The following is a 26,570-nucleotide window of genomic DNA, read 5'->3' on the forward strand; positions in this document are numbered from 1 at the left end:
GACATGACTGCGGGCATCATGCAGCAGCTATTGTCGAACCAGCTTAAATTCTGCAGGGGGCGGATTTTAAGTGCTAGGACGCATGATCAGCAACGGTAGCTGTACATACCACAATGTCGACGGGCGCATATGAGTCTCTGTAACCACATGCTCAGCGTGAATCTTAACAACAAATGTTGGGTATTGCTACAGAAGGTCGCAAGAGGCAGATCGAATATGGCTATGACATTGCTGCAGTAGGTACTTAAGGGTATATGAACGCCGGTGCGCGTAAGTACAGCAGTGCTGCTGGGCGTGCGCGGCACTGCACATCACGGCTGATAATGGGCGGGAACAGGGTCTATGGTGTCGACATCGAGATCGCCGCGTGTGTACGACATGAAAAATACTATTGGCACGGTGCGTATCTGCCGTCCGCTCTCCGACTGGGTGCAACGGATCGGCGATCGATATGGCGTGGCCAAAGGAACTGCGCATGGGTATACTCCTTAGAATACGAGTTCCGTCCCCGAACCCTGCTCGATGGAAAAAAAATGGAAAATTCAAGGATGGCATCCAATAAGACTTTTTTTGTGAAGTTCTAGGAAATGCATGTCCTTAAAGTGGGTTCAGGGGCGGTTGTATAGGATTGATTGAACTCACTGGCATGGCATGTAGTACCTGGCAAGCTGAGCAAGGAGCCTTCGAAAGGAGTAGCAGACGCTGCCTGTTGATCGACATTTGCCTCTTCCTTTGCTTCGCGATTGCTTTGGTACCCTAGAGTGAAACCCTACTCGTCTACAAGTATCTTACAACAGGCAGTCATGACATAGCGTGGGGCGCAAGTGGTCTTACCTTGGCTGGACGGTCCCTGGTGACCATCGTTAAGAAGTACAAAATTTACGTGAGCAAGGGTAGTGCGATGGCATGTTGTACCTCCTTTGGCAGGCTTCTGACTTCAGCTGCAGAAGTAGAAGCGACTGGCGTCGTATACAACAAGCATCCAATAATCGCTCTGTTGTGACCACTTGGTGACCGTCACTGAGCGGCGACGGTGCATCAGAGTTTGGTGCCTCGTCTTGAAGGGGACTTTCGAGCTGCACCTCTGTGATAGAGATTGTGCCTAGTCAAATACAAAAGGCCGACAGGTCGAATGCTGCAGTGTGCGGGACCCCAGCTTTAGGATCGACCTAGTGAGACTACCAGTGAATTCTCAGGGTGCAGCCTTCATCCACTTCAGTTCGTGTGGGAAAAGTTGTAAGCTTGTGACAAAATATGTCAATCGGTATTGTTGCTGCGAGCGACCTGACTGACGTCTCAGTAAAGCAGGATTATTTGAGGATCAGACCACCTGATTGTATATCACGCCCAACAGCAGCTGACGGTCTCGCAGGATTGCCCTTCGACCCTGCTCAAATGAACAGGCCCAATGGCTCAGCTGATCGGGCCGCCAGTAATAATTCAGACGGGTGTATCTAAAGAAGGTTTGTATTCGCTCACCGACACGTGGTGTAATACGAAGGCGATACTGCGGTCGAGGGGCCACAAGATCGGAAGGAACAAGGCACAGACGAGACAATATAAGCGTGCGACAACTCAGTGGTGTCGTGGCAGAATGGCTATGCGGATATGCAGGGTATCATCCCGGACGTTCGCCAGTAGCGCCGAAGTCCTCATACAATGGTACAGGCGGTGAATGATCACTAGCGCGGCTGCAGCTAGATTGTAAATCTGCAAACATTGCTTTGAGACTATGTGTTATTCCCTGTGATAGGTGCCTTGTGCCGAGTCGGTCGCCACAGCCTTGATTTCGAAATTATGCCTGGAATGTAGATGGTTGTGCATTTGCATGGTCAGGCCCGAACAGGTGTTCTGCGACCAAGTCCTGACGTGTCAGTTCACCGATGACCCAGGCAACTCCAGGGCGTGTGGCGATGCGGCTGATGCAAGACTGGACTGACAGGCCCAGGCCGATGGCCGCTCAGTCACACTCATCGAGATCCAGCATCCGTGTAAAGCGAAAGCGACACAAGTGATTGATAATTGTAGAGGCAAGGAAGTGCAGGCGTAGGTGCGGTTGGAAATGGAGCCTGGCGCGGGGGTTGCTGTCTAGCGCTTGCCGACTAAAGTAAGTGTGCCAAGCAATGCTACCCACATGGACCACAGCCTTTGCATCTTCTTAGTCGCATCGGAATCGGCCTCTCTCCCCATGCGTTGCATGCAACTAATGTCGCCAGGGGATGCGGCAACCGACCCGCCTAATCTGAGCTCGTTCGCTCCTCTGCAGCGCCTGTCCAGGGCTGTGTCCTTCCGGCGTTCGCCTTTAGCTGCTTGTCATTGCGCACAGGCAAGTACGGTGCCCTGCCACAGTCTTTGGTGGCTAGGGCCAGGGTCGCTGTTATGCAACGCCGCAACAGCTGGGCGATAGAAGGATCTGCCATAGCTCCTGACTGCTGCTACTGACAGGCTTTGCAGGCGGGAATATCCCGACCTTCTACGCTCCTTGTGGCTGCATGCATATTGCCCCTGGTCAGGTGCATTGTGATCTTCAGTTTACGGACACTGTTTGGCAGCCACGAAAACCGACGCCTTGCCACAACCGGGGCTCGTGGGCTCCTACGCAATTGCGTGCACCACTCCTTGTCAGACTCATCCCTGGGTCCCTGCCCCGTGCTGATTGGCGCCTTTACATGGCAATTGTATTTGGCCATCTTCCCAGTAGCTCGGGCCTTACCGCCTTCCAACGCAACCTGGGACGCTCAGTCCACTAAGTTGCACAGATGAAGTGTTGAAAGCTGGGGCCACCGGGGTCCCGCACGAGGATGACGCTCCGCTTCCGTGTACATACAATCGTCTCAGCTCAGGCTTCTGAGCTCCAGCCTTCACCTTCATCTCAAGTCCTAGTGGAAGCAGCGTCTTCGGAATTTTGAGAAAACCCGGCGTAACGAACGCTCCTTCCTCTTCTGTATATTTGCTCAGTATACCCCCCCAGAATGTCCTGGACATTCCAACTGCAGAAGATCAACCAATCTTTCGAAAAGATTGCAGGATGGTAGTAGGTCTCACGGGCCATATTGTATTTGACAAACTCTGATTGCATCCAGTTACGAGTTCTTGCAGAGGACCGAAGATGCCTTTCTTGCTCTACATCAACGCATCTCGTATCTGGAAGAACGGCAGGCTCGTGGTCCTAGTGACGAACAAGTTGAACGAGTGCTGCGCAAGATCCTGGCCGAACGATTTGCAAGCGACAACTCACACCGAACAGACTCCATGGATATGGTGAAAGGCAGCAACTTCTTTGTTGAAGATGCGAAAAATCGATCGACGATCAGGCCAATTAATATCGATGCAGCATCACTGTTCGTCGAACCTGAGTCGGTACCGTCCAGGGCGTACGCAGAGACATTTCAGATGCTCGAAGGCCGTCTTGCTGAGTACCCACGCATGCACCAACAAGGGACAGTCGAAGATCATGCCTCCTATGGTAGAATCAAGGTCGAACGCGAAACTCCATTACTATGAGGCGGTTCAAGATCGGCCAACCAAGTTTGGCCTACTGTCTTGCATTCTCTACGCTTCATGGTACCTGCGACAATTCGAGTAGACTGAGGCCAGGCTGCAGGAGACTCTCATCCTTGACACGACCACTCTACCATGACACCGACGCTCGTTAACCACCACAACTACCACTATGCTTAGTGCATACATCGACTACTGCCGCCTTCAAGCAACGCTAGTCATTTTTGAGAATTGTTAAGTGTCAGGCTGAACCGTTTCAGGCTCAGAGACTGCACACGACTGGAAGGGATGATGAAGTAGGAGCCGTGAATACGAAACGTCTCAGTTCCGGAATGGGTATTCTCACCTGCCTACACGTCCACTATTTCAGTGTTTTCTTCGACCACGACCCCGTCGATCGTTAACGACAACATCGTTCTCCAAAAAATCTGTCAGCACATCAGTATGCTCCAGTTACCATTCGACGTCTCCTCTGGGTTTGAAATCGGCACATCCGGCCTTGGCTACTATCCATGGCTGTTATCTATCCGAAGATCCGGCCCATGGCGCTTACTTGGGCTCCACGTTCCTGTACCGCATCCCGCGACCGGACCCAAAGCCAAAGCTTCGACAATCTAGTTAGTCTATCATATCGGCCCGATATTTTTGTGGCAGGGTTGAGAAGGATATCAAGGCAGAGAATGGTAAGCGGTCTGCAGCTTAGGAGCACAGCACGAACAATGTCGCTCATGTAACGTCAGCTTAGTTTCACAGCATCATACGACAGGACGATCTCTACTAGAGGTTAGCAACGCTACAATCTCCATTGATGTCGCATTCTTCCAAGATAGGTAGCCTCCACGCTCGCTTTCAGCATTGTCGACATTACTCTACGATTACCAAGTGTTCTGTAATATCTCTGAGATGGGTGCTCATATGCTCGAGCGGAGAGCTCCTGACCACAAGAATGGCATGCGCTTGCTTCTTACAATTACCCATAGAAACCGCTGCAACACCATCTTCCGCAGGATCGGCAGGAGGCTACCGACACATCCCTTGCAAGAGCATCGCCAAGATGGCCCAACACATCCCCGCTACACGCTACTACGTACCCTGCTCCCTCAACTAGCTTATTCCTACAGATATTTAAAATTAAGTTTGTTATACTTCAAATATGTGTCGAGAACCACATTCGTGACATGTGCCCTGTGGTTTCAATCCCCTAGGCCAGCACGCCGATGGTCTCTTACCGGGATACATCCACGATGCCTGAGGGCTGTGACGTGCTTAGCTTACAAAAAAGCACACCAGTACTCTTCTCTAATGACATGGGCTTTCGATGCACAACATATCGCCTGATGTCCAGGGTGTATCAGAGCTACTAACAGGCCTTCTCTGGACCCCCTGTGTCTTGTACTGTACCCTTTTGGCGTGCAGAACTTCCATACATATTCAATCGAGAAGATATCTGGGCGGGCTTGCATGTGAAACATCAGCCCTGTACTGTCCATTGTTCACGTGCTGCGTGCCACTGCTAAATCCTTTGCCGCGGTTGCATGCTGCCGGACGATGATGCTCGGCAAAAGCAAACATGGTCAGCAATTAAGGGTTTTAGTCCAGCTTGCAGTCACTCGCAAGTCTCCGTCCCGGAGGGATGGATCGATCAAAACAAGGCCTAGTCTCTGCGTATATGCAGGTAATTCGACTGTGACGATGCGTCATGCGGGCCTTCTCGAAAAGCAACGTATTTTGCGTGCTAACCGTTGGCTCGCATAGCGTGATTCAAAAAGTATGTCACGGAGAGTTTAGTTTGCAAATCTTCTTTTTCATCTTCCAGTCCATCCATATTAAGCCTTTCCGAATGTCTCTTAAAGGCCGACAAGTCTGGTTGTTCGCCTCATTTCATCGCAAAACTCACACCTACGTTGAAAGTTGTACATCCCCCCACACAATTAACCCCACACTACAATGAAGACGCGGACATCAGTAAATGACTACATATCACCAATCTGTTAAGAACAGACTTTAAATCCTGCCAGTATGCTGAGGTTAGCGCCGAACCACAGACGATCCTGCAGATGTGTAGATCACTGCTATTTTCTTTGCCCCCGTCACATCTGCTATCGGAGTATCTCGATAGCCGTCATCTCATCCGTCGAGTAAGCAGCTCTGCCGGAAGATCTAGACTGCAGCTCGCGGACAGGGGGTCCGCCCGCGGGGACGCAGGCATGCTCATGTAATCCTTGCCACGGATCCGTCCCCACAGTACGTAGGAGCGATCTGGATTGCGGTGACTGCATCGAAGGATTAGAGGTGGCACTGATGGTTGCCAATGTCTCGGAGTTTAGTAAACTTCGATTTGTTTTTCTTCCTTGGACATGTGGCCTCATGTTTGAAATTGCTGTTGAGAAGGATTCGTGGCGCTTCCTTCGAGCTCTAATAGGAAAGATGAATGACGAAATTCGCGCGACGTTGTTTGATCTGCTTAGCCTATCTTGGAACCCCTAAGGATCGAAGGGTATGGCATCGAGTTCACAATCTCGGATCCGCTTTCGGCTTTCCCCGTCGATAATGGGAATGAGATTTGAAACGTTCCTCGATACCTCGGTACGAGTCACAGAAGTGCGATCTGACTTGACCCATGGAGTAAAATGTGCGAGCAGACATGATCTGTAGATCCACTCCACCAATAGCATTTCTCGCTTGACACTTGCCTCCATCACCTTACATAATCCTCGTCTTCACCAGAAGTCTCTCACGCGTCCAATCGCTGCTCTCCACTCCGCTCCACCTTTTCCCTCTCCATATCCTTCACTTAGGCCCACGCTCCAACGAGGCTCATCAAGAAAGCCCCAAAGAAGACCAACAGGCAAGCTACAACTCTCTTCTTGCCCCTCAGCACCTGCCAGCTCTCGTCACTGAGGAAGTCCTCAGACATAAGCTCTACAAGCGAGGCAAAGACGAGGAACCCGGCGGAAATCGCGTTCATGATGCCAACAACGAGGAGTCCGATCTCAGAGTCGGGACTATACAAAGTGTGGGTAGCGATACCGATGGCCTGACCGAGAGGTGTTGTGCAACCATACGCGACAGCCATAAGCCATGGCTGGGGAGAACGAGCTGGCCAGGAGATGGCGGCGATACGGACACCGAGCGCGAGTCCTTCGAATGTTTGATGAAAGATGATAGCGATGAGCAGAACGACAAAGTCGTTGCCAATGGCTACGGCAAGTGACATGCCGATGAAAATGCTGTGAAATAAGATTCCCATTTCGAGAAGGAAGCACTGCAACACAGCTTTCTTATGAGCTTGCTCAGTCGTCATCTGAAAATTCTGCTGACTGATCTCCGGGTCCTCGACCGCACTCTCATTACTGTCCTTCCTGTCAGACCCGTCCTGCGTTACTTCCACGGTGGATTCGATGATATCGAGCCTTTGATTATCCGCTCGGTATTGAGAGAGGGTACGGCTAATGCTAGTGACTCTGCCTCTGAGGTTACCCATTGAGCGAACTTGTTCCTGCATGCTGCCTTCAGAATGAGTCCTTCTCATCTGCGCTTGAAGTTCTGGCGCTGTATGCATTTCGTTTTCCATTTCTTGAACTGTTTCACGAGCCACGCCGTCGACCCCTTCACTTCCGCCACAGCAATGTCTTCCCGGAGAGAAGACCATCTCAATCACTGTCACGAAGAAGATACTAGCCAACATGATTGCACCAGGCGCTGCTGGATAGTCTTCGGTCCAGAAGCTTGACAAGCATGGGTCGCTGAGGGATAAGAAAGCTGTAGGCAAAAGATGAACGAAAGCTGTGGCAATTAGGACGCCGGTTCCGAAATGCTTCGCGCTGAAGAGAAACGAGGCGGGGATTCGTAGACGAGGGAACTTGATTACCAGGATCGGAAAGGCGCATGCGGTCGAAGAGACAAAGAGGATGATAAATAGGCCACCGACGTGAAATGGAAGGTTGTAGTCGGGCTGCGCGCCACCTACAGCACAGCCATCTCTCTTGGCATAGTGGTGGATCACGGGAGTGCCTGTGTATGTGAGTTAGGTTGTAGGGTATGCAATAATTTTGGCTAGGCATACTGTGAAATACAGGCTTGGCAGGTGCGATGTTTGAGACTCTGTCTCTGCTCATGTAAGACATGAACAGGGAGGTGCATAACACAGACAGAATCCAACGACCCCAACTCTTAAATGTCGTCCGCGACGTCCTGTAACCAGATGTGCTGAATTCAGCTTGGAATTCATTTCTTACGATTGCGATTGTTCGGGTGCAAGGTCCTGAGACAACGTCAGCATTCCCGTTTTCGTAACATGGTGAACGGCACAACGGCACCATTATAAGGACCCTTGACACCCTCCCCAAGCACAGGTGATTGCTTCTCCTTCTCTTGGAATTGATGTTCGTCCACATCGCAGCGTCTGAGACCTTGTGCGCCACTGCGCAATCGATCCGCATCACCCAGCTCCCTTGCATTCGCAATCCCATTCAAATCTTGGCATGTCGTAAGATCGGCTGCAAAGCGCGGCGGGTTCTGATTCCAGGTTGGGTTCAGGAGGATGTCATCGTCGGTTTTAGAAGGGCAATTCATGGTCACAACGTACGCAGGGGGTTCGAAGCGGTGTGTATGTTGTAGATCCGGGGAACAATTACGTGGAAAAGTAGAGAAAATGCTCGGAGCTATATATGAACATGTGAGTGGCCTAGCAATGAGGCCGGCTACCGCTCATCCGTGACGATTACCCAAAGAGACTGCTGTGCCGAGTTGCCAAGACGAACTCCGACGACACGAGAACATCAGCACTGGATCGAGGACCTTTGAGTGGTGACTCTTACCCCATAGCGCCTCTTCCGTCCGCGGGGATAGCGCGAGCCTGCATTATCGTGCAGTGTTTGATACGATTGAGCTCGTGAGCACCTTCCTGTCTACGAGAGCGCGAATGTCGCCTGGATCTCCGCCGGCTTCTTCCGAGACCAAGATAAATAGCTTCTGCATTGAGCACATCAAGGTTCAAACCTACGGGGATCGGCAGGCAAGGCGGCACGCTTGCTGGAGGTGTTTGCGTGTGCTGTGACGTGGTGTTGTGTCGTTCGAAGTATGTCGCTCAAAGATCACGCTGGCCAACACCGGGTCTTGGCATTCATAGTAATTATCGCGGCCCATACGACCAATGTACCTTGCAGGACCGACTGGGGATGAAAGTGTAGTGTGTGTTGAAACACATATGTATCATCAGTCTAAGGGTATCACTATCAATTTGTCCTCCCAGATTCCAGGACTTCAAGGGCACCTCCAACCAGATGGAGGCTGCCTGTGACCAGAACCATGACTTCTGCATCGGTGCCATTTGCCCATTCACGTGCGATTACTCGCGCGGCGCTGACACCTTCCTCGATAGTCTTCAATACACGCACTTCTGCAGTGCTGTCGATCTTCGACCAGGTGTTGGCTAACGCTTTTTGTACGGCAAGGGCGTCCACCTCCTGGTTGTCAGTATTAATAGAGACCAGATCGGGCCTGTAACCATCGCTAAAGGTCTGGTTCGTTGTGAAGATGACATGTGTGAAAGGGGATGTTGAACCCGATGTAATACCACTCTGTAGGGCTGTGTAGAGTGCTTCAGCAAGCGCGCTCGCGTCTCGAGTTTGCTGGTTGAATATCAGCACCCGAGGCACCTTCGATGATGACGCTGCTGATTTAGTCACAGATGCAATCTGCTCAGCAAACCAGCGTCCTGTGACCTCAATACTTTCCAGTGTATGGGCGCCATCGATGTGCCATGCTACGTTGTTCTCACGACGGACTTCGCAACGCCCTGACCAACGAATCTGCTCTAGCCCCGCTATAAATTGTGCAGGAAGTTCAATATGCGCTGTCGTTGTAGGATCCGGAATTGCGGTGTGACCTAAGGCACGTAAATGTGCTGCAGCTGCAGCGATTGCTACAGAAGCATTGATCTTTTGGAAATCTGCAGATAGGCCAAGTTTGACGCTACCATTGGCCAAGGACGGATGGATGTCGATTATGTGAAGATCGGTGCTCCTCTCCGCAGCTCTCTGCTGCAAGACCGTGATAGCTTCATCTTTTTGCGGTGCTGTAAATGCAACACTTCCTTGTTTGAAAATTCCTGCTTTGTGCCACGCTATCTCAGGCAGTGTGGATCCGAGCATGGCGGTGTGATCTATACCTAAGCTGGTCACCGCCGTGACTGTTGGTTTTGTCAGAATATTGGTGCTGTCGTGCTCGCCACCAATCCCACACTCTATGACCGCGGAGTCAACACCCTCGTGGATGTAAGCGTGCAGTGCCATAAGTGTCAAATATCTGAAGTATACAGGCTTCGTGGGCACATCATCGGGGGCATATTCTGCCTTTGCTGCTGCTTCCAATCTATCCCAGACCTCAAAAAAGTATGTTGCAAACTTTTCCTCCGACATCGGTTTGTTGTCGATCTGTATGCGTTCGCGAACAAAACGTAGATGCGGAGAGGTGTATAGGCCGATTTTGGACGGTTGGGATTGTGCATCACTCTTGGAGGTATACTGCGACAGAATCGAGGAGATGAACGCGCTCGTAGAGCCTTTGCCTTTAGTTCCAGCAATGTGTATAGGTCTCAGCTTGTTGAAATCTGAAGGCTGCATACAATGTCAGTCGAGACCAAAGTGGAACATGCTGGGAGCCGCACACCTTGTATCCGATCTTACGGCACCACTCAATCATCTCTGGTATAGCATCCTTATTCATGCCTCTTCCAGACTTGCGAATGGCGTCAACTATCGCAAAGTTGGATTGTAGCGTGTTCAGCGCCGCAACAGCGGCCTGCAAACTGTCAGTCGCAAGTTCTCAACACACACTGAACCATTCGCTCACTGCATAGTCGCGCTTCTCCATGCTTGGTGCGCTGTAGAATCTTCGAGCAATTGAAGCGGTGCGCCAGCTGGCAATGCGACTCCGTGCTACAAGCATGAGGTCATCCCAGTGATTCGTGGAGAAAGACTGGAGTACTTTTATTTGCACTCCCGTGGATAAGCGGATGACGCGCTCGCACAGACCAACTCAGAACGCGTTCCCATATTCCTCAACCAGGCAGTTGTTCCGTTGCCCAACACCTCTTGACGTCGAGTATTTACTGTTCATTATCGAAGGCAGCATAGGCCGTTGGACGTATGATGTCTCTCTGCTCACTGCTCTCCGGATATCTCATGGACGTGGGCGAACCTCCACATTCCTCTTGAATTCGCCAGTCGCGAAACCGACGGTCCGGCATCCTCTTCAGGCCAGCTGCTATTCCACAGTGGGCACTTCCGTACCCAGTCGTGTTCTTGGTTCGCATGCGGATAATCCTAGACACGTATCGCAGCACTTTGCATACTCTATCTCTGACCACTTGAGCCATAATACGACGCCTATGCATCAACTCTTAAGTCCAACGCTTTTGAGTGCACCAATTACGCAACTACGAACATGTTTGATCGGCTGCCATGTATCAAGCCTGTCCCCACCGCTTTGGATAATTTAGCGCAAAACGTCTTGGGGTTTGAAGACGTGGAATCTGCAACACGGTCCGCAATACCTCCACAGAACCATTCGAGTGGATCACCAGACTTCGCATTGTTCCAGAAGACTGAGTTATTGTACACGGGTACACATAGAAGCAACTGGCGGTTGCTTGGCTGGCTTTCCTGGATCGTATGTAGAGAAACAATACGAACTAACCCGTCACAGGTGTCCCACACTATAGTCCCGAACGCAGAGAACTTCATTCGAGACTATGTTCTCAACACTGTCACGTAACACAGAAGGGTGGGATGGGATCCGGCTATACATGTCAACGACAACCGATGAGCCATCGGAAAGGTCGAACTAACAACAATACATCAATTGCACTTGAATCTGCAACAGTTCGCCGGAACACAAGAGACTATGCTAGGCGGACATGCAACACAGCTTCCCGGTACCTTTACATTCGACTGATGACTGCTGTGGGCAAAATGACGCGGTCTCTTGACGACCTGCATTTGAAGCACGGACAGTCGATCTGGCGAAGCGTACCTGACGATCATAATTGATGCTCCCTGCCATGTCTGACAGGCATGGGTGGGTAATTTGGACCATAGCGACAGCTTGGCGGCAGGGAGCATATGGCAGCAGCTGGGCAATCGCAGTGCCTAGCAATCAAAGTCACGGGGTGTCGCAGAGTTGAACTGGTGACTGCGACTTTATCAGTCGCATCATTTCACGACCCATGTTTCACACATCGTCCTATCCCTGCACCACCCGCATCGGCCCGCACCAACACCACTCATATGATCCCCTTCGTATCCCAATCTTCTGCTTCCTTTCGCGCCCTCATCCCGGTCCCAATTTCGTCTTTGTTCATTTCTCATGCCGCGCCGCCATTGAGCGTCTGCGGCGCCATCTTCACAATGGAGCTGGTCGCCAATTCTACACATCTACCGCAGATGCTACCAAGGCGAGACAAAGATAGCAGCGCAGATCTTTGTCCTCGAGAGACGCAAATAGGACAGAAGTGCGTGCGAAAATTAATTGACCCCGAACTGTATTAATTTGTCGCAGGGTTCCCTTTGTCACTCCAAGGATCGCAATCACATTGCACAAAGGAACCATCCACAGCTCCACAGCTACAGCTCTTGGTACCCGTAAAGGGTCAAATATAAAGATATATCTTCTTCACAATTAGCTGGGACGCAGCCAAGAAACGATTCCACGACATACACACCATAATCTCTAATCGCACATCGACACTGCAATGTTCGGTCTCTCAATCTCTAACGCAGCCGCACTCTATCTCATCGTCTTGTTTCACGCCATCCTTGCACCCAGTCATGCTCTCCCAAATTTGCAACGACGCGGTCTTCCCGGAGCTGTCTACACCTGCACCGGCGAGAACTTCTCGGGAGACTGTGGCTGGTCACTTCCGACCACCAATTGTCGCATCGCGACCGCAAAATCGATAGGGCCCGACCCGGGCGGCTACTGCACACTGTACAGAAAATTCGACTGCACCGACTCCGTCCGCACTCTGAGATTTCCTGGGGCCTCCAGCGATCTACCGAAGTACATGTCCTTTAAATGTGGTGTCGGCGTCGGTATCTCAGGCACCGTTGCGCCTCAGGCGCAAGCAAACCCAGATCTGAGCTTGAAAGCACTTCCAGCAGATCGGCTTGCAGGTGGCGTTGGTAGTCTGGAGAGGAAGGCATATCTGAAAGAGCTGCAAGCCATGGAGAAGGATGGGTTTAGCGAGGGGCTGATTGGATTGAAGAAAGATATGTACTACTAGGTTTTCGGAGTTTGGGTTTGATAGCCTGTGTTTTCCATTTCGTGTATACCCGTAGTCAAATTTCTACCTTCAGCTGCCTACAATTATGACATGGCTTTGTTACTCATACGTCTTCCCGTTTTTCGTGCTGGATCCTTACCCTTGTCAGGGAAGTGAGGAATGAAAGCGTCAAAAGACGAAAGCTGAATGAGTAATGCACATGCTAACTTCCGTTCCGCAGCCCTCGGCTACGATCGTACAGTGCTCAGACTATGACATGTGCCCTCCCTGGTATTTATGCTACTGTTCCTGCCAGAAAAATATAAACGCGTAAGCACTCAGCCGTATGATTACAAGTGTTATACCGATACACATGAGCAATACGCTCAGCCTCCATACGAAAGAGTCGAGGTCTTGCAAAGCACTCTAGAACGCCTGCCATGCCCTGGACTCGTCTTCGCAACGCTCTACGTAAGAGCTCTGCACCCAAACGATATGAACGTCAACGCCTAATCATGCTCCATTGCCCTCTCCTCTAACGCTTCCACGCCCGCTTTCAGCTCTCTAATGCGGTGCCCCACCCTCCTTTTCACTTCCTGCCCAATTACCTCCTCCGCCTCGCTCACGACCCTACCATAGTATTCTAGCAGCTTGTCCAACTCCTCGCGCGCTGCATCGCGGTCATCTTGCGCATACGTGGTATTCTTGTCCGTTTCCTCGGACGCAATTTCGAACTCATCTTTCGCGGTGCCGAACATGTCTGTGATCGTCTCGATGTGATCCTCAATGGCCTTATGGTGCTCAGGCGAGACGTCAGGGGAAGACTCGGCTGGCCAAGCAATTTTTGGGGTAGATGTGAATGTGCGCACTGAAGAGAGGGAGGTAGGTGTGCTGAAGCGCGTCCATTGGTTTGGTGCGGCGAGAATCGAGTGGTTCCGGACTTCGTAGCGTGGTGCCGGGGATGGCGTGCGCGAGCGCAGTTGCGATTGATGTTGTGTATGGATTTGCGATGTGAGGTAGGGAGAGGCGCGCTGGGCAGCTGTTGTGGATGCACGCGGGATTGAGGTGCGGAGGAGGGTGCGGATGGGTGCGGTTCGAGCAGGCATCTCGGCAGCGCGGGAAGTATAGGTGCGTGCGCCTTGCGCTGCGATGGTTCTGGCCGCGGCGCGGACTCTTAGAGGTGTGCGAGCGAACATGATGGAAGATGGTGGGGATGAGGTGGGCGGAGTGCGATGCCTGAGGTTCGTCTGGGGTAAGATGTCATGGGGGCGGTGCTGCACGGAAAGCCGAGGCCGAATACCGAACACGCCTGTTGATCGCTGCAGCAGCCTTCAACATTCTATAGTATGGAGCGATTTCTGAGAAGTACTGGAGATCCCGCAGACTAGCTGTAGTTGATCATCTCTGACATACTTGTAGCGCCGAATTCCGTAGCTTGTGGTCTATCTGTGGTCTACCAGACACTAGGATTGAAGAGTTGACGTTGGCATTACGACGAATTCTGAATCTGTGTGACGAAATCGTAGACAACAAATGCCCTTGTAGACGAGATAAAGCTCTTTCCCAGCTGATCGACGCTGTCAGTCAGGCTCCGCAATGCGAGGTTATGTGCTCGTGACCATCAAAATGTGTCTTTGCGCTGCCAGCCATATTCGTCCCCCACAGTCAAGCCAACTTTGCCAAGCGGAGACGTGCTATTGCTGCTACGAGGCTAACTGTCTACCTTTACCTCGAACTCAAGGTGGGTCTACCCGTTTAGTACTTTGCTCTTGCGGTTATCTTTCAACATCTTATCACCCTTCACGTCCCCGCTCACACCCACCTAACTACCTATCAACCTCCTCCAACACAATGACGAGCCCTTTCAGCAGTCCTAGTACACCTCGTACCCCGGCCAACCCTGGCTCGGGGTCGGGGAATCAGGGTTCCACCACCGAGAAGCCAGGATACGTGCAGCGAGCACAAGACATCGCGCAGAACTCATCTAATACATCCCCAAGGCGCAGGGGCAAACGTCCTGTCGATCCGCTCGGACCGCAGAGTCCTACGCCCATTCGGAAGAGCGCTTCGCACCGCGACAGAATGCTGCTGCGACCGGCACGAGCACCCCAAAAGGGTTACGACGTGATGCAGTTTTACCCTCAAGAATACTATGGGCGACCGAGGCCTCTTGGCTTAGCTCTGCCGTCGATCAACTTGCGATCCAACGCAACACAGTGAAGCTGGACGAAGACGATACGATGATGGCTGGCGCCAAGGTCATTTATTTCGTCCACAACGACGTGAGGGCAGACAACGTCGAGTCGTTACTTAAGACATTGCACGCTTTTCCAACCGATTCCTTGAAATCGCCGAGTTTTGTTCCAAGACTCTGTACAAACATCACCTACACATGGGGGCTATGAAGGCGCTCGAGTATTGCCGAGATGGGTCAAAGTGAGTGATGATCTTGTGTATTCATTTTTAGCTAAACCCCCTTCTAGTACAATATATAAAGGTATGGCATGATAGTGCGACGGAATCCTCACAGTACTAATACCTGAGATTTTAACAACTAGGACATTGCTTCTCTGCAACAACCCATACTCACTATTACAAGTCTAGATTATGGGCGTCTACGTCTATATTGGAGGCGTCTACGTCTCTATCGGAGTCGTCACTTGCAATCTCATCTTCAGTGAAGCACGGCAAATCGTATAATAAGGCGCTAAGATTATAGCTGTAATACTTTGTATACCTTTATATATAAATTACTTTCTGATAACCAGTAGCTGCCGCAAAGTCTTGAATCCACATTGGATCTCGTTGGTAAAGCACGTGTGCCGAACTACAGGTCTGTCGGAGAAGAGATGGTCATGATCCCGTGCTTCTATCCAGGTCGCGCTGGTCCCGACATAAGGGTGACATGACCAGGAAAGGCCAAGACATTTTCAAGATAGTATCCGCTCTAGCTTGGTGTGCCATGGGAGAAGTCATTCGCAGCATCACTGCTGACCCGACCCTTCCCTGAAAGAGCCGCTGTCTGGAGATCTCCACCCTCATTAACAAGCAGATCAACAGTACCCAAAGCGACTTCGGAACAGCTTTCGCTTCTGCTAAGCATAGATACATTCTCGCCATACGGGCTTTCCGGGCGGGTGTGATGATCGGAAGAGCTGCTCCCAAGCTACCACTTGCGGTGAAAGACATTCTTGCCAATAAGCAAGGCCGTTCCACAAAGGGACGTGTTGCAACAGCTGAAACTCCGCAATTCACTGGAATATGAAATGTTGATCGAGGAAGACCTTGTTGAAGAAGATCATGTTGAGGAAGACCATGTTGAGGAAGACCATGTTGAGGAAGTGGCTGTTGATGAAGAGCCTATGCCGGTTGCGAAGAAGCAAAGCCGTTCCAGAAAGGGACGTGTTGAAGCCGCTGAGACTCCAAAAGACAATTCATTGGGATATGAAGCGTTGATCGAGGAAGAACCTATTCTGGGTCCCAAAGGCGACAATGTCCGCTTCTCGCTCACTTGGAAGGAAAAGGATGGAACTCGATGGATGATCGCGCCAATCATTCTCCCTGAACACGTGGAGGCTTCAGAGGCAAATGACAAGCGATTCCTACATTTGAAAGTCTGATTCAGTATTTGTTGGTCATCCAGTATTTGTTGGTCATCATACTTACATGAGAAAGCGTATCTGGTGGTCTAGATATTCGCAACAATGCTGGTCAATCCGTCGGATCCAGAAAACCTATCGCGAAAGGCAATTCAAAATCGGAAACCTTACCTATCTCAAGTATCATCTTGTCGATGAGCGAAAAGCCAGAACTTAGCGTCTTCCTTGAGCACTGGGAAGACTTGACGGGGGAGGAAATTTCGGTCGGTGGCCGCACAGTTGCCTAAAATCAGGCAGATCCTTTCTTCCCGGAGTCAATTTTCGAAGCATCCTGACCGCGCTCGAAGACTGCAAGGCGTTGCTGGGCATCAATGTTATTCATATTGGTAGCGGAACGGTGGGTGAGGAGGCTAGCCTCGACACCACTTGGCGAAATTGATCGTCTCTTACGTTGCAGAATAAACGGTGGATTGAGGCCATGAGCCAGGTACACCACATAACAGTAAATTAGGGGAATTACTAAAAGACTTAATAGAATGCTTTTTTACCTACAATATAGGTAACCCTTAACTAAATTCTAGCTTTAGGTATAACAATAGCTACAAGTTAAGTGTTCTGTAAAGTTGGTAAGCTTACCTAGGGTCTCATCCGCCGTTTCTTCCGAAACTTGAGAGACCGTGTCTACAAACTACCAAATGCTAGAAATGCCAAGTTTGAGCGGCAAATGAAGTAGTGGTGGTGGACTTAAGATTTATGTCCACTTAGTGGTCGTCGTTGTATCGGGCATCAGCGCGACAGATGCCAAGGAAAGCTGCACTAGGCAAAAAGACTGAGGGTATACCGTATAGGGAGCAAAAAGGTGTACAAGAACGGAGGATCTTCCGGACCTTCTGTGCTTGGAGCATGAAGGTGATTTGTGCAAGAGCTACGATTGTGACTGATACCTAGAGTCAATTTTAAATGGGGATAGGTCATAATGCAAGCATGGTAGTGAGTCAGGACCGATTCATAATTATATCTTTCATTTTACGAGTCAAAAGTACATGAAATCTAGCGGGCGTAGTCTAGTGGTTATGATGTCTGCTTTACAACGTGTATGTGAAGCGCAGAAGGTCGGGAGTTCGATCCTCCCCGCCCGTAGCATCAATTTTTGCAGTTTTGTGAGCATCTACTCCAGCCAAGGTTGTACAACTCGGCCCACCTTTTTGGCGCCTTTGAAACTCTTGGGCTCAGTCTCCACGATGACTTGATATGTGTTAGACTTTTGTTGTTGTGCAAAACGCTTTGGTCGAAAAATTAACTTCGACGCAAGGAACGCCAGCTACCTCGGGGCGACCTGGAGAAGATGAGGCACAACATTTGAACCTCCGAAAGCCCTTTAGGACAGACGTACTCGTTCTGCATTTTCATGAGCGCGTGGATCATTTCAAGAAGTACCTAGATATGTCGCTTGCCTCCAAGCCGAGACCACTAAGTAGCCAAGCCATGTAGGGATCAAAGAGGACAACTTAAAATACAAGACTCAGAAGTGATGGTTTCAATCTAAAGCTTGAGCGTGAGCCAGATATCAGATGTATCCAGCTAACATCGAAAGCCACCCCTGCATCTCATCTACTGACACTTGGAAGGGTCTTCGGTCATGCTCACACAATTTGAATCAACCTTAGCATACAAGATGAACTTGAAGACGACTTGGAGGCGTTGAGTAGGACGTTGGCGAGCATATGATTGCGGCAAACGCGCTGGTGAGTACGGTCCTATTTCTTCATACCTCACTGTCCGAGAAGAAAGTGAGGACTCTTCAGATCGGGGTAGAAAGTGGGCAGCAGCAGACTACCTGGGCACATCGTCCTGTAACGATAGGGCTCGACTAGCCTAGAATGACTGCACTCTTCTTCGAGGTCTGAGTTCGGTTTGCTATATGCATGCCGCGCTGGCACCATACTTCTTGTCAGCCTGGCGTGATACTTTGCTGTAAGCGGCTCGTGTTGACTTTCTGTCAGCCGTGTCAGACCTGAAGTTTTGGAGGCCAGGTAGGTATGCAACATCAGTAACATGGATCTCAATAAGGTTTGTAGGGCCACCGACATCGGTGAACGCAAGGGTAAGTAAGATTCGTGCAGCGTCAATGCGGAGATTGCGTTGGAGACGCAGTATTGTACATGGCTACAAGGTGTAAGTTTCATTGCCTTCATGTCTCAATGAATGGTAGAAAATGAGATCTTAGTGAGCAACTTCCTCAAGTCCTAAAAATACTTTCATGAATACCCACCAGATATACTGTACCCAAGCAGGTCCGACCAGCCACTTGACAGGTTTTTAGTATGTAGAACAACGTTTCACCTGCAAGTATTAATACAAGTATAATGATTAAAGCTGAACGACTACCCATGGCCAAATAGATCTGCTGCATGAGCGCTGCCTTTACTCCCGCCGTAAAATTGCGTCACCCTTTCCACCATAAATAAGTGACCGACACCTCAACACTAGTTAGGTTCGTATCGAGAGACTCTTTTTTCCAAGGACGGAAAACGCGTTCCGGAAACGTGCTCGGGCGTCAAGCTTGTTGATGACAAGGATGTGGTGAGCAGCGACCTACTGCAAGGAGACACTCTCAATTTGAGCAAACCAGTTTATACCAGCACGCTCCACTCGAAGTTTGAGAGCGTATCATGATGCTAGCGGCTTGTCTTGTACTTTATTGCTGACACGGCCAAGCCATTTTCATCGTGCTTGCGGCTCGCATCGGTCAACGCTGTAATCGGGATTCGGAACGGGACACAATTCTGAGTGTACCTAGGCAGGGATGTTCAGCTTCCTTGAATACCTCAAAATACTGAAGAATCTAACAGTCCATGTTGAATTGATCGATGTGAGTCAGTAGCTTGAGTCAATATTGCTGTACCACAGACCGAAGCACCTCTGTTCGTTGACAAGTACCGAGGTCGGTCGACCAACTGACAAGTGATCAAAACGGGCCGCCACGATATTGTCATCAGGGAAACTCCACCAAAAGGAATGCAGACGTTAACACCCAATTAAACTGATAATGGATACTCGGTGGTGGGAACATAGGTAGGTAGCGGACCGGCGGAATTCGCCACAGGTTAGACATCAGCAGCTCGCACACTAATCGCCCCCTCATGTCCCATCTCCGACTAGGCATAATCACTACACACTGAACCACATACAGTCTTATGGTTCATCGCATGCAAACTATTGACCGGATAATTCATTCCTAACCCTTGTCCATTTCCGCTGTTGATGAGTCAAACTGCCCACAAAGAAACGGTGATGCAGACATCCACTTAAGCCCCACTTCGAAACCGCTAGAGCAAGCAGCCACTAACGCGGCCTTATGGGAAGCGCTTGCCACACACGTTTACCTAGATTATAAATGTTAGATTTCGTCTGCTCTCCATCAAATTACTACGGTTGTATGGTGTAAGTACTTGTCCAATCAGCTCCAACAAGCATGTTCTAATTCCCGCTCAGGTAGAGGTTATCACTTCAGATTTTGATTTATTCAGAAGTTCTGGAAACCCCGGTTCGAGTCCGGGTACGACCTTTTTTGCCCTCACCACGGTATGGGTCGATGCTTGTCAGAGCGCGTCTCTTTTTGCTAGTGGGCGCGTCAGGCCATCAAGATAGGCCTGGTTTTGGTTGGGCGCTGCTGGACACGTTGGGGGCTACATTTGGGTACAACGTAGGCATCAACATGCGGAGGATGGCGACGTTCTGGTTGTGGTGAGATACTCGCGCACGTGAGAAAACCGAACCGACGGTGTAGCATTGTGCTACCATACTCATATGCAACCAGCCGTCCACTCAATCATATGAGGTGTCATACTTTCCAGTGGATGGTAATCTGTTGGGCGTAACAAGGGGAAATTGATAGCGTTCTAAAACCAAATGCTTGTCCATAAATTGATCGCATTCCATGAAGAGTTTAGCAGGACATCTCGTGCCCATGCTGTCTCATTCGTGCACACCGACCATCTCGTTCACACGGAGCCTCACAAGACTGCAAATGCGCTCGCATACGAGACGCTGCTGTCGCGGATATCCTCCACCAAACTGCTCCTCTCATACCTCACGAACTTGAACCGTCCTTTGCCCTCACCCAGGCCCTCGGCATGCTCCACAGCAGCCAGGAACACGCCAATAGGATGTCTGCCACACACTGTATTCCCCGTATCCTTCAGTTGCTGCAAGAACTCGCTGTGCGACCCACTCTCGACCGCATCCATACTCTCCTTATCCACTGCTGCAATACTCTCGTGAATGGGGTAGTCGCTTGCAACCCGCGAGTTAGACTTCAGGTCGATCGCAGCCGAGCTGTCAGGTGGCTGGTAGTATGTGTATCTGAAGCGGGAGCCCCAGTGGCAGAAATCGGAGGATATGACGAAGATGTTGCTCGGATCAGCAAGGTAGGGGGCGAGGAGAGAGCCGTAGTGGGCTTCCGCGCGGGCGTCCGTGTTGCCAACCATGATCGGGACCAGTGGTACTGAAGTTGGATTCGACCGGAAGCTTGTATTCTTTCTGCAAACATGTCAACATTTGGTCATAGTGGTAGAGGAAGAGACCAACAGTGACAGCATCTTGTAGATGTACGGGAGGTGCATCTCCGAGCTGTGCTCGTCCTCGTCGACACCTTTATTCATGACCTCGAGCTTCCATTCCTCCTGTATCTGCTTGACCAGTGCAGTGTCTATGGTGAGATCACCGATCGGCGTAGCGTACTTGCTGCATCCTGTGGTTGCAGCGCCGGAGAGGTAGTAGTGGTGGGAAGGAAACAGAAGGAAGACACGTTTACTGGGACTATTAGCGGAGACTCAAACGGTCGTAAAGTTGCACTCACGCATTAGCCCAGTCAACCGTCTTGTAAGCCCATGCAGCGGCAGGCCCGGAGTAAGAGTATCCAGCATGCCTGCAAGTCCATGAGCCTCATGAATCCTGTCAGCATTAGGGTGATCCTACGGTCCGATGATAGCTCGGGCATTCTGTGTTGGTACAGAAATATCACCTGCCTGCGAGGATGCAGTGCCCACAGGGGTTATGGAGCTTGGTACATCTGCCAGCCAGCCATCGAGTTGCTGTGAAAGGGCTGGCCCTTTGTCTGTGTACCATGACCCAGCGTGAGTAGCTCTGCGAGTAACCATCTTGGTAAGTATTGAGTGTAGAAGCAGCCTGAACGACTGGCGTATCTAGAGTCTGTGGGTGAGGTCAGAAGCTTGGTGTTGTACTGGGGGTGGGGTAAGAGCTTCTGTGGGGCAGCTTCGAAGTCGTACATTCGTCATCGTACGTATTTGCAGTGTCGAGATCTATCGTTTATCGTGTGACATAACAATAATGATTCTTTGAATGAAGAAACTTGAAGCACAAGTGCGAAGTCATGTCTTCATACCGGGCTATGGAAGATTGAACTGGAGCTCCTGAAGCGCAAAGTCAAGAGCGACTTCCTGGGTCCAGGAACGTACGAAACAAGAGCGGGATAGGTCACTCGGCCTCTCCAAAAAGCACTTGGGACTCTCGTCTTGACAGGGTGTGAAAAGCTCTTGTCGGGATGGTGGTCGCTGGACATCTAGGTTTACCCCACAACGCGAGCGCGTCGCTCCGCGGCTGTCCGTCGCGTGTCTGGCCAACCTCGACCGTAATCATATCAGGACACCACAGCCTCCTTGGCTCCAATCCCCCAAAGACCCTCCATATATCGTGTCGCATGACTGCTGTGATACTTTAGCTCTGCATTTCAACCTTCATTCGACACCATGGGCATCAAACGCAAGCATCTCGACGATGCATCTCATACATCAGTCTCGAGCTTTGGCGCCATCTCGACACCAGACGCGCAATCGCCAACACACTCTCCATACGGCATGGACGGCACAATGGACATGGAAATGGACACAGAAGTTGCACCAAAGATGAACGGCTGGGATTTCACGCGTGCGCACCGAGTGAAGCCCAGCGACTGGGGAAATCGAACGCGCAAACGAGTGCGCGACAACCGCCCCGACAACCACACTATCCACGGTACACTTCCGTCCAACCACCCTATTCACACAAACACTGACATGAGGCAGAAACCACAGTGCATAAACTCTTCCTTGCACAGCGCCATCACCCCCACGCCTCGCCCGTCCTTGCACCCACCCAACCTGCCATCGCTGTCTCGAAACCGCAGAAGTCGACGCTCCATTCGTTCTGGAATATCTCTGCGCCGCCGGCCCACGCACCTCTCTTCTCATATCAGACCACGCACCAGGACAGTATGCAGGGGCCGCGATGTGAAGACTGCGACGCAAGGCTGGAGCTTGAGGATGATGGTATGGATATCGATATGGACATGGATAGTGCGGAGGGTGCAGGTCCGTTTGCTTGTCATGGTTGTGCGAAGAGTGTATGTGGGACGTGTGCTGTGGTGGGAGATGCGAGGCATTGTCTGCAATGTGCGACGCATGGGCGTTAAGGAAGGGACCGTGAAGGACGGGCGAACCGGTCTCTTACAAGTACGATTACGCGGAAGATATCCTCCATGATATTGCTGTTAGCGAGGCGTTCTGGGTTTGATAAAATAAAGAGCTTTAGCACGGGTCAGTCACATGGAGGTCTACATGCTAACGAAGTTCATTGACGCATCGTGATTCATTAACTGGGACAGTTTGGTTGTGATGTATATACTCCGAAACGTAAATTCAAATATGTCACGAAAGCACGCCTTACATGTACCTCTTAGTGACGTGGTTCTGCGAGTTCATCGGATCAGCCATGCCCATGTACCTCTGTTGCTGTTGCAACGTTCCATCAAGCTGATCACGTTGCTGATTCAGGAGCTCAAGGTGTTCTCTGCTGGGCAATACCTGCACACTAGGCTCGCCGCGGGGCCCAGCGTTTGCAGCGTTGTTCGGCCGCGAAGGGAACATTGTCTCCATGCGCTCGGACAACTCCTTTTCCTCCAACTCGTCCCTTAGAATTTGGACCTGCTTCTGCATCTCGACCCACAGCTCCAGATGCTTGATGTCGGGGTCTTCACTACCGCCGCCAACTGCGCGGGACTGCAAGTAGACTGACTGCATAGGATCCTGAGGGCCTGCCCAGCGGTGCTCGTTCTCTTCCACTTCATGTTTTTCCTTCCTGCTACGCGAGGCGATGGCGAGTAGAGACGCGACGAAAGCTTCCTGGATGTACGCAAAGGAGAACTTATCAGTGATCTCTGCGATGTAATCGCACAGCTTGTCTGGAAAGTCAAGATCGTCATTGTCTGAGAGCTTGCCCTGCCAAAACTTGCAGTACTGCACTCGCTGAGCGTAATCGGGGTTGGAGAAATAATATTTGCGGTCGAAACGGCTAGGACGCTTGGAGATGCCAGGATCGAGTCTGTCGAGGTGGTTTGTCGAACCAACCATCAGAATGCCATCGTTGGACTTCAGGCCATCAACCTCGTTGAGGAAGTAGGACCGCACACTGTCATTGACGATGGAGTCGAGATCTTCGAAAACAAGATAGCAAGGTGCCTGTTCACGTGCTTTCGCGAAGATCATACCGAGCGAGTATTCTGGGCCCATGTACGAAGTCAATGTGCGTACGTACAATGTTGGTACAGCCATTCTGGTGTCCCCATTTGCCCCACGTTGGTAGAGGCTATGCATCATGGCTTTGATGCTGATGGTCTTTCCGTTGCCAGGTGGGCCGTAGTATATGATGCCTCGCTTCCATGGAACCTTCAGTTTTTGATACGTCTCGCGACTGTCAAAGAAGCTCTCAACATCGACTTGAAGGGCCTTCTTCATGTCCTCATCAAGGATCACATCATCCCAGCTAGCATTTTGCACTGAGTTGTATAATTGTGCGCTCTTCTGCCACCAACCCTGGTCAAAGACCCAGACTTCGTTATGCAGCTCTTGACCCCACACCGTAGCATCCCTGATCAGCTCATCAACTTTGTGGGCATTGCTCGTCAGAATGTAGTTGTTCTTGGAAATTGGGTAGGAGCCAGCGCCGTCCCTGCCTTCAGCAATGTACAAGATGACCTCTTGGTCCTTCCACTTGTACATGAACTTGCCGAAGCTGAGGGTCTCGGCCATGAAACCTCCGCCGTTGTCGAGCCTCCTACCAGAAGGTATGTAGAAGCGCCATCTCAAACTAGCACTGTATACAGGGTCTTTGACGCTGTCTTCGAGTGGCGTGGCAGTCGCAAAGCCGGCCGAGGCATAGGCGAGGAGGTTCACGAAGACCACGGGCGCGATGATAAGCTCGAGCTGGGGGTACTGTGAGCGCAGTGCTTCGACGAGCACGACATCAGTGTTGACGCGTTTTGCAGACGAGTGCTCGAAGTACCGGTGGCTGGCGAGGTCCGACTCAGCGGTGAAGCTATGGCCCGTCATGCTGGCTGGTACTAGTAGATACAACGAAGATGTTGACGTGCTACAAGCTATGCGTGTGAATCAAGAAGCTGTGGTGAAAGTGGGTATGATTATGAGCAAAGGGTATCGATGAATGGCACCGCAGTAAACACCTTGTTGTTGCCTGGAAGGGTGGCCTGAAGTTGGCAGTGCAGAGCTCTTGGAGGCTGTTACGAGCTCCTGCGAGGCGCAGCGGCCTGCCGAGGAGCTACCCCGCATTGTGATTGGGCGAGCCCACGCACTCTTTTGAAGCTGTCCACGAACATCATGGAGACATTGTAGTAAAACTTGAGAGCTTGAGAGCTGTTTGGTGACAATACGAGAACAAGATTCACCTTTGGCGATGAGAATGACTAGTTGTGCGCCACAAGTCAGCTGACCAAGATCCCAGGCCACGCTTAGCGGTAGCTTGCTTTGGCCTCTGCGGTCGAACAGCACGCCAACCCTCAGAAGAGCACGAAAAGCGGTTGAGAGCTCAAGTGGCCCTTTGAGCGAATCATGTCATCCACCCAACGGACGTAAGAGAGAATTGCAGATAGTCATCTCACCGGAATCGGGCGGAGATGCCATACCACAGGCTCTCGAGTCCAGCCCTAGACCTGATCTTCCAGAGCCGTGGAAACGGTCTCACGCAGGGTCGAAGCGGAGCCCCCGCTTTCTTTGTCCCCGCAGTCTCGCAGAGATCCGTTACCAGCAGCCTTGAGGATCGGACGTATGGAAGCCTTGCCGAAACCTGGCCGATATTGGGCGAGGTGCATTTCGAAGGTCACCTCCATGAGTTTACAGGCTGCAGCTGTGTTTTACGTTGAACACAGTTGTCCAAGCAATGCCACCGCAATCTCAACGCGGCTTGACAGTCTTGGGCCGAAAGGCACGGTCATTTAACCGATGTAACAATAGAAAGCAGAGGCCGAGATGCATCCCGTTGTGAGACCATGCCTGTAAGCGCTCAATGAGGTATCGTGATCTCCTTTCTGGTCGTTGACCTACGCAATACCTAGTCAAAGTCAAGGAGAACAATTGGTTGAACATTCCGGACCAATAACAAGGCGATAGCAACTCATTACAGCCAGCAAAGCGGCCGCGCACGAGGTTGACATACGGCAACGGTACGGCAGAATCGGACTGCCCTGACAGCAGCTCCCGCTGGCCCGAGCATGGATCACGGTGCTATGGTGCTGCAGCCAGCCTGCTGCTCGACCGCGTGGGTGGTAAGATGTTGAGACCCTCTCCGAGCGCACCATGTGGATCCTAAGGTGCCCCAGGTGCCCCAGGATACCCGCGGGAAGCAGGACATCGTGTGTCCACTTGGTCCAGTAGCCCTCAGATTCGACGCTAAACATCGTGCAAGATGAGATTTGCATTCGAATTTGAATTCACTGTGTCAACGCTGCAACGGCGCGAATAATGCGTGAATTTCACTTGATGTCATGTCATGCTTTCGCCTCGACGCCCGTGGCTGATGCCGAGAGTCTTGAACAAAGCTTAGCCGCCTGCGTACCCTGACCCGACCAGGCATGCCGTCATCAAATCGCACGTTTTAGGAGCGCCTATCCGCTTGGCTGCAGACATTCCCGACATTTCCGGCTGAGCAGTGAGAGCTTACGAACAACAAGTCATCAGGCTGTGTGCTTCAGAAACACCCACCGAAATAGATGTCCAAGGCCGTAGTACCCAGCATCCTAGTGGAGTCACTCCACGGACAGACAAATTTTCACCATGCTCATATTTAGGGTTAAGGTCCACCTCGCACTGTTCTGCGCCGAACAATTTCAATAGGATTCGCGGCTAGCCCTTGCA

General features: G+C 51.1%; 10 protein-coding genes and 1 non-coding gene across 11 annotated transcripts; 6 read left to right on the forward strand and 5 right to left on the reverse strand.

The window, feature by feature from the left end:
• The first annotated feature begins 2,861 nt into the window (after positions 1–2,861).
• On the forward strand, positions 2,862–3,759 carry C7974DRAFT_228626 (uncharacterized protein). Its single transcript, XM_046137327.1, has 2 exons — positions 2,862–3,034; positions 3,084–3,759. The coding sequence occupies exons 1-2, from the start codon at positions 2,973–2,975 to the stop codon at positions 3,502–3,504; spliced, it is 483 nt and encodes a 160-aa protein (XP_045994703.1). The 5' UTR covers positions 2,862–2,972; the 3' UTR covers positions 3,505–3,759.
• A 2,323-nt stretch (positions 3,760–6,082) lies between these two features.
• Positions 6,083–8,407, reverse strand: C7974DRAFT_228636 (ZIP zinc transporter-domain-containing protein). The gene is made up of 3 exons (XM_046137328.1): positions 7,821–8,407; positions 7,568–7,765; positions 6,083–7,515 (listed from the first exon to the last, which is right to left on the reverse strand). The coding sequence occupies exons 1-3, from the start codon at positions 8,074–8,076 to the stop codon at positions 6,296–6,298; spliced, it is 1,674 nt and encodes a 557-aa protein (XP_045994704.1). The 5' UTR covers positions 8,077–8,407; the 3' UTR covers positions 6,083–6,295.
• A 331-nt stretch (positions 8,408–8,738) lies between these two features.
• C7974DRAFT_435657 (Mur ligase) lies at positions 8,739–10,377 on the reverse strand (the record flags this gene model as incomplete). Its single annotated transcript, XM_046145076.1, has 3 exons — positions 8,739–10,121; positions 10,174–10,305; positions 10,357–10,377. The coding sequence occupies 3 exons, from the start codon at positions 10,375–10,377 to the stop codon at positions 8,739–8,741; spliced, it is 1,536 nt and encodes a 511-aa protein (XP_045994705.1).
• A 1,541-nt stretch (positions 10,378–11,918) lies between these two features.
• Positions 11,919–13,031, forward strand: C7974DRAFT_228674 (uncharacterized protein). Its single transcript, XM_046137329.1, has 2 exons — positions 11,919–12,016; positions 12,064–13,031. Exon 2 carries the CDS (start codon positions 12,257–12,259, stop codon positions 12,785–12,787), a length of 531 nt encoding a protein of 176 aa, XP_045994706.1. The 5' UTR covers positions 11,919–12,016; positions 12,064–12,256; the 3' UTR covers positions 12,788–13,031.
• On the reverse strand, positions 13,032–14,162 carry C7974DRAFT_228675 (uncharacterized protein). The gene has a single exon (XM_046137330.1). The coding sequence runs from the start codon at positions 13,960–13,962 to the stop codon at positions 13,276–13,278; it is 687 nt and encodes a 228-aa protein (XP_045994707.1). The 5' UTR covers positions 13,963–14,162; the 3' UTR covers positions 13,032–13,275.
• A 27-nt stretch (positions 14,163–14,189) lies between these two features.
• C7974DRAFT_228704 (uncharacterized protein) lies at positions 14,190–15,172 on the forward strand. Its single transcript, XM_046137331.1, has one exon. It carries the CDS (start codon positions 14,363–14,365, stop codon positions 14,984–14,986), a length of 624 nt encoding a protein of 207 aa, XP_045994708.1. The 5' UTR covers positions 14,190–14,362; the 3' UTR covers positions 14,987–15,172.
• An 883-nt stretch (positions 15,173–16,055) lies between these two features.
• Positions 16,056–16,781, forward strand: C7974DRAFT_399191 (uncharacterized protein). Its single transcript, XM_046142396.1, has 2 exons — positions 16,056–16,368; positions 16,433–16,781. Exons 1-2 carry the CDS (start codon positions 16,129–16,131, stop codon positions 16,580–16,582), a joined length of 390 nt encoding a protein of 129 aa, XP_045994709.1. The 5' UTR covers positions 16,056–16,128; the 3' UTR covers positions 16,583–16,781.
• A 637-nt stretch (positions 16,782–17,418) lies between these two features.
• C7974DRAFT_t93 lies at positions 17,419–17,505 on the forward strand. The gene has a single exon. It is a non-coding gene; the product is annotated as a tRNA-Val (tRNA).
• A 2,707-nt stretch (positions 17,506–20,212) lies between these two features.
• Positions 20,213–21,527, reverse strand: C7974DRAFT_426427 (MEMO1 family; the record flags this gene model as incomplete). The annotated part of the gene is made up of 4 exons (XM_046144520.1): positions 20,213–20,907; positions 20,956–21,180; positions 21,227–21,295; positions 21,346–21,527. 4 exons carry the CDS (start codon positions 21,525–21,527, stop codon positions 20,382–20,384), a joined length of 1,002 nt encoding a protein of 333 aa, XP_045994710.1. The 3' UTR covers positions 20,213–20,381.
• A 370-nt stretch (positions 21,528–21,897) lies between these two features.
• On the forward strand, positions 21,898–22,962 carry C7974DRAFT_228734 (uncharacterized protein). The gene is made up of 2 exons (XM_046137332.1): positions 21,898–22,401; positions 22,452–22,962. The coding sequence occupies exons 1-2, from the start codon at positions 22,137–22,139 to the stop codon at positions 22,835–22,837; spliced, it is 651 nt and encodes a 216-aa protein (XP_045994711.1). The 5' UTR covers positions 21,898–22,136; the 3' UTR covers positions 22,838–22,962.
• A 33-nt stretch (positions 22,963–22,995) lies between these two features.
• Positions 22,996–25,101, reverse strand: C7974DRAFT_399197 (P-loop containing nucleoside triphosphate hydrolase protein). Its single transcript, XM_046142397.1, has one exon. The coding sequence runs from the start codon at positions 24,750–24,752 to the stop codon at positions 23,088–23,090; it is 1,665 nt and encodes a 554-aa protein (XP_045994712.1). The 5' UTR covers positions 24,753–25,101; the 3' UTR covers positions 22,996–23,087.
• Between the last annotated feature and the right edge of the window lie 1,469 nt (positions 25,102–26,570).

This window comes from Boeremia exigua, assembly GCF_020726555.1.
Source record: "Boeremia exigua strain MPI-SDFR-AT-0100 chromosome Unknown C7974scaffold_9, whole genome shotgun sequence".
In the NCBI taxonomy this organism is placed as follows: Eukaryota; Fungi; Ascomycota; class Dothideomycetes; order Pleosporales; family Didymellaceae; genus Boeremia; species Boeremia exigua.

Bases quoted from the DNA above. Each gene is read 5' to 3' on its own strand.
- C7974DRAFT_228704 (XM_046137331.1), top strand. From the start codon at position 14,363: ATGCGAGGTTATGTGCTCGTGACCATCAAAATGTGTCTTTGCGCTGCC.
- C7974DRAFT_228734 (XM_046137332.1), top strand. From the start codon at position 22,137: ATGGGCATCAAACGCAAGCATCTCGACGATGCATCTCATACATCAGTC. The intron at 22,402-22,451 runs GTACACTTCCGT...GACATGAGGCAG, and splicing joins CGACAACCACACTATCCACG to AAACCACAGTGCATAAACTC.
- C7974DRAFT_228675 (XM_046137330.1), bottom strand. From the start codon at position 13,962: ATGTTCGCTCGCACACCTCTAAGAGTCCGCGCCGCGGCCAGAACCATC.
- C7974DRAFT_399197 (XM_046142397.1), bottom strand. From the start codon at position 24,752: ATGACGGGCCATAGCTTCACCGCTGAGTCGGACCTCGCCAGCCACCGG.
- C7974DRAFT_228674 (XM_046137329.1), top strand. From the start codon at position 12,257: ATGTTCGGTCTCTCAATCTCTAACGCAGCCGCACTCTATCTCATCGTC.
- C7974DRAFT_399191 (XM_046142396.1), top strand. From the start codon at position 16,129: ATGCCGGTTGCGAAGAAGCAAAGCCGTTCCAGAAAGGGACGTGTTGAA. The intron at 16,369-16,432 runs CTACATTTGAAA...CATCATACTTAC, and splicing joins AGGCAAATGACAAGCGATTC to ATGAGAAAGCGTATCTGGTG.
- C7974DRAFT_228626 (XM_046137327.1), top strand. From the start codon at position 2,973: ATGTCCTGGACATTCCAACTGCAGAAGATCAACCAATCTTTCGAAAAG. The intron at 3,035-3,083 runs GTAGGTCTCACG...GATTGCATCCAG, and splicing joins GAAAAGATTGCAGGATGGTA to TTACGAGTTCTTGCAGAGGA.
- C7974DRAFT_228636 (XM_046137328.1), bottom strand. From the start codon at position 8,076: ATGAATTGCCCTTCTAAAACCGACGATGACATCCTCCTGAACCCAACC. The intron at 7,766-7,820 runs GTGCCGTTGTGC...ACGTTGTCTCAG, and splicing joins TGTCAAGGGTCCTTATAATG to GACCTTGCACCCGAACAATC. The intron at 7,516-7,567 runs GTATGCCTAGCC...TCACATACACAG, and splicing joins TGCCAAGCCTGTATTTCACA to GCACTCCCGTGATCCACCAC.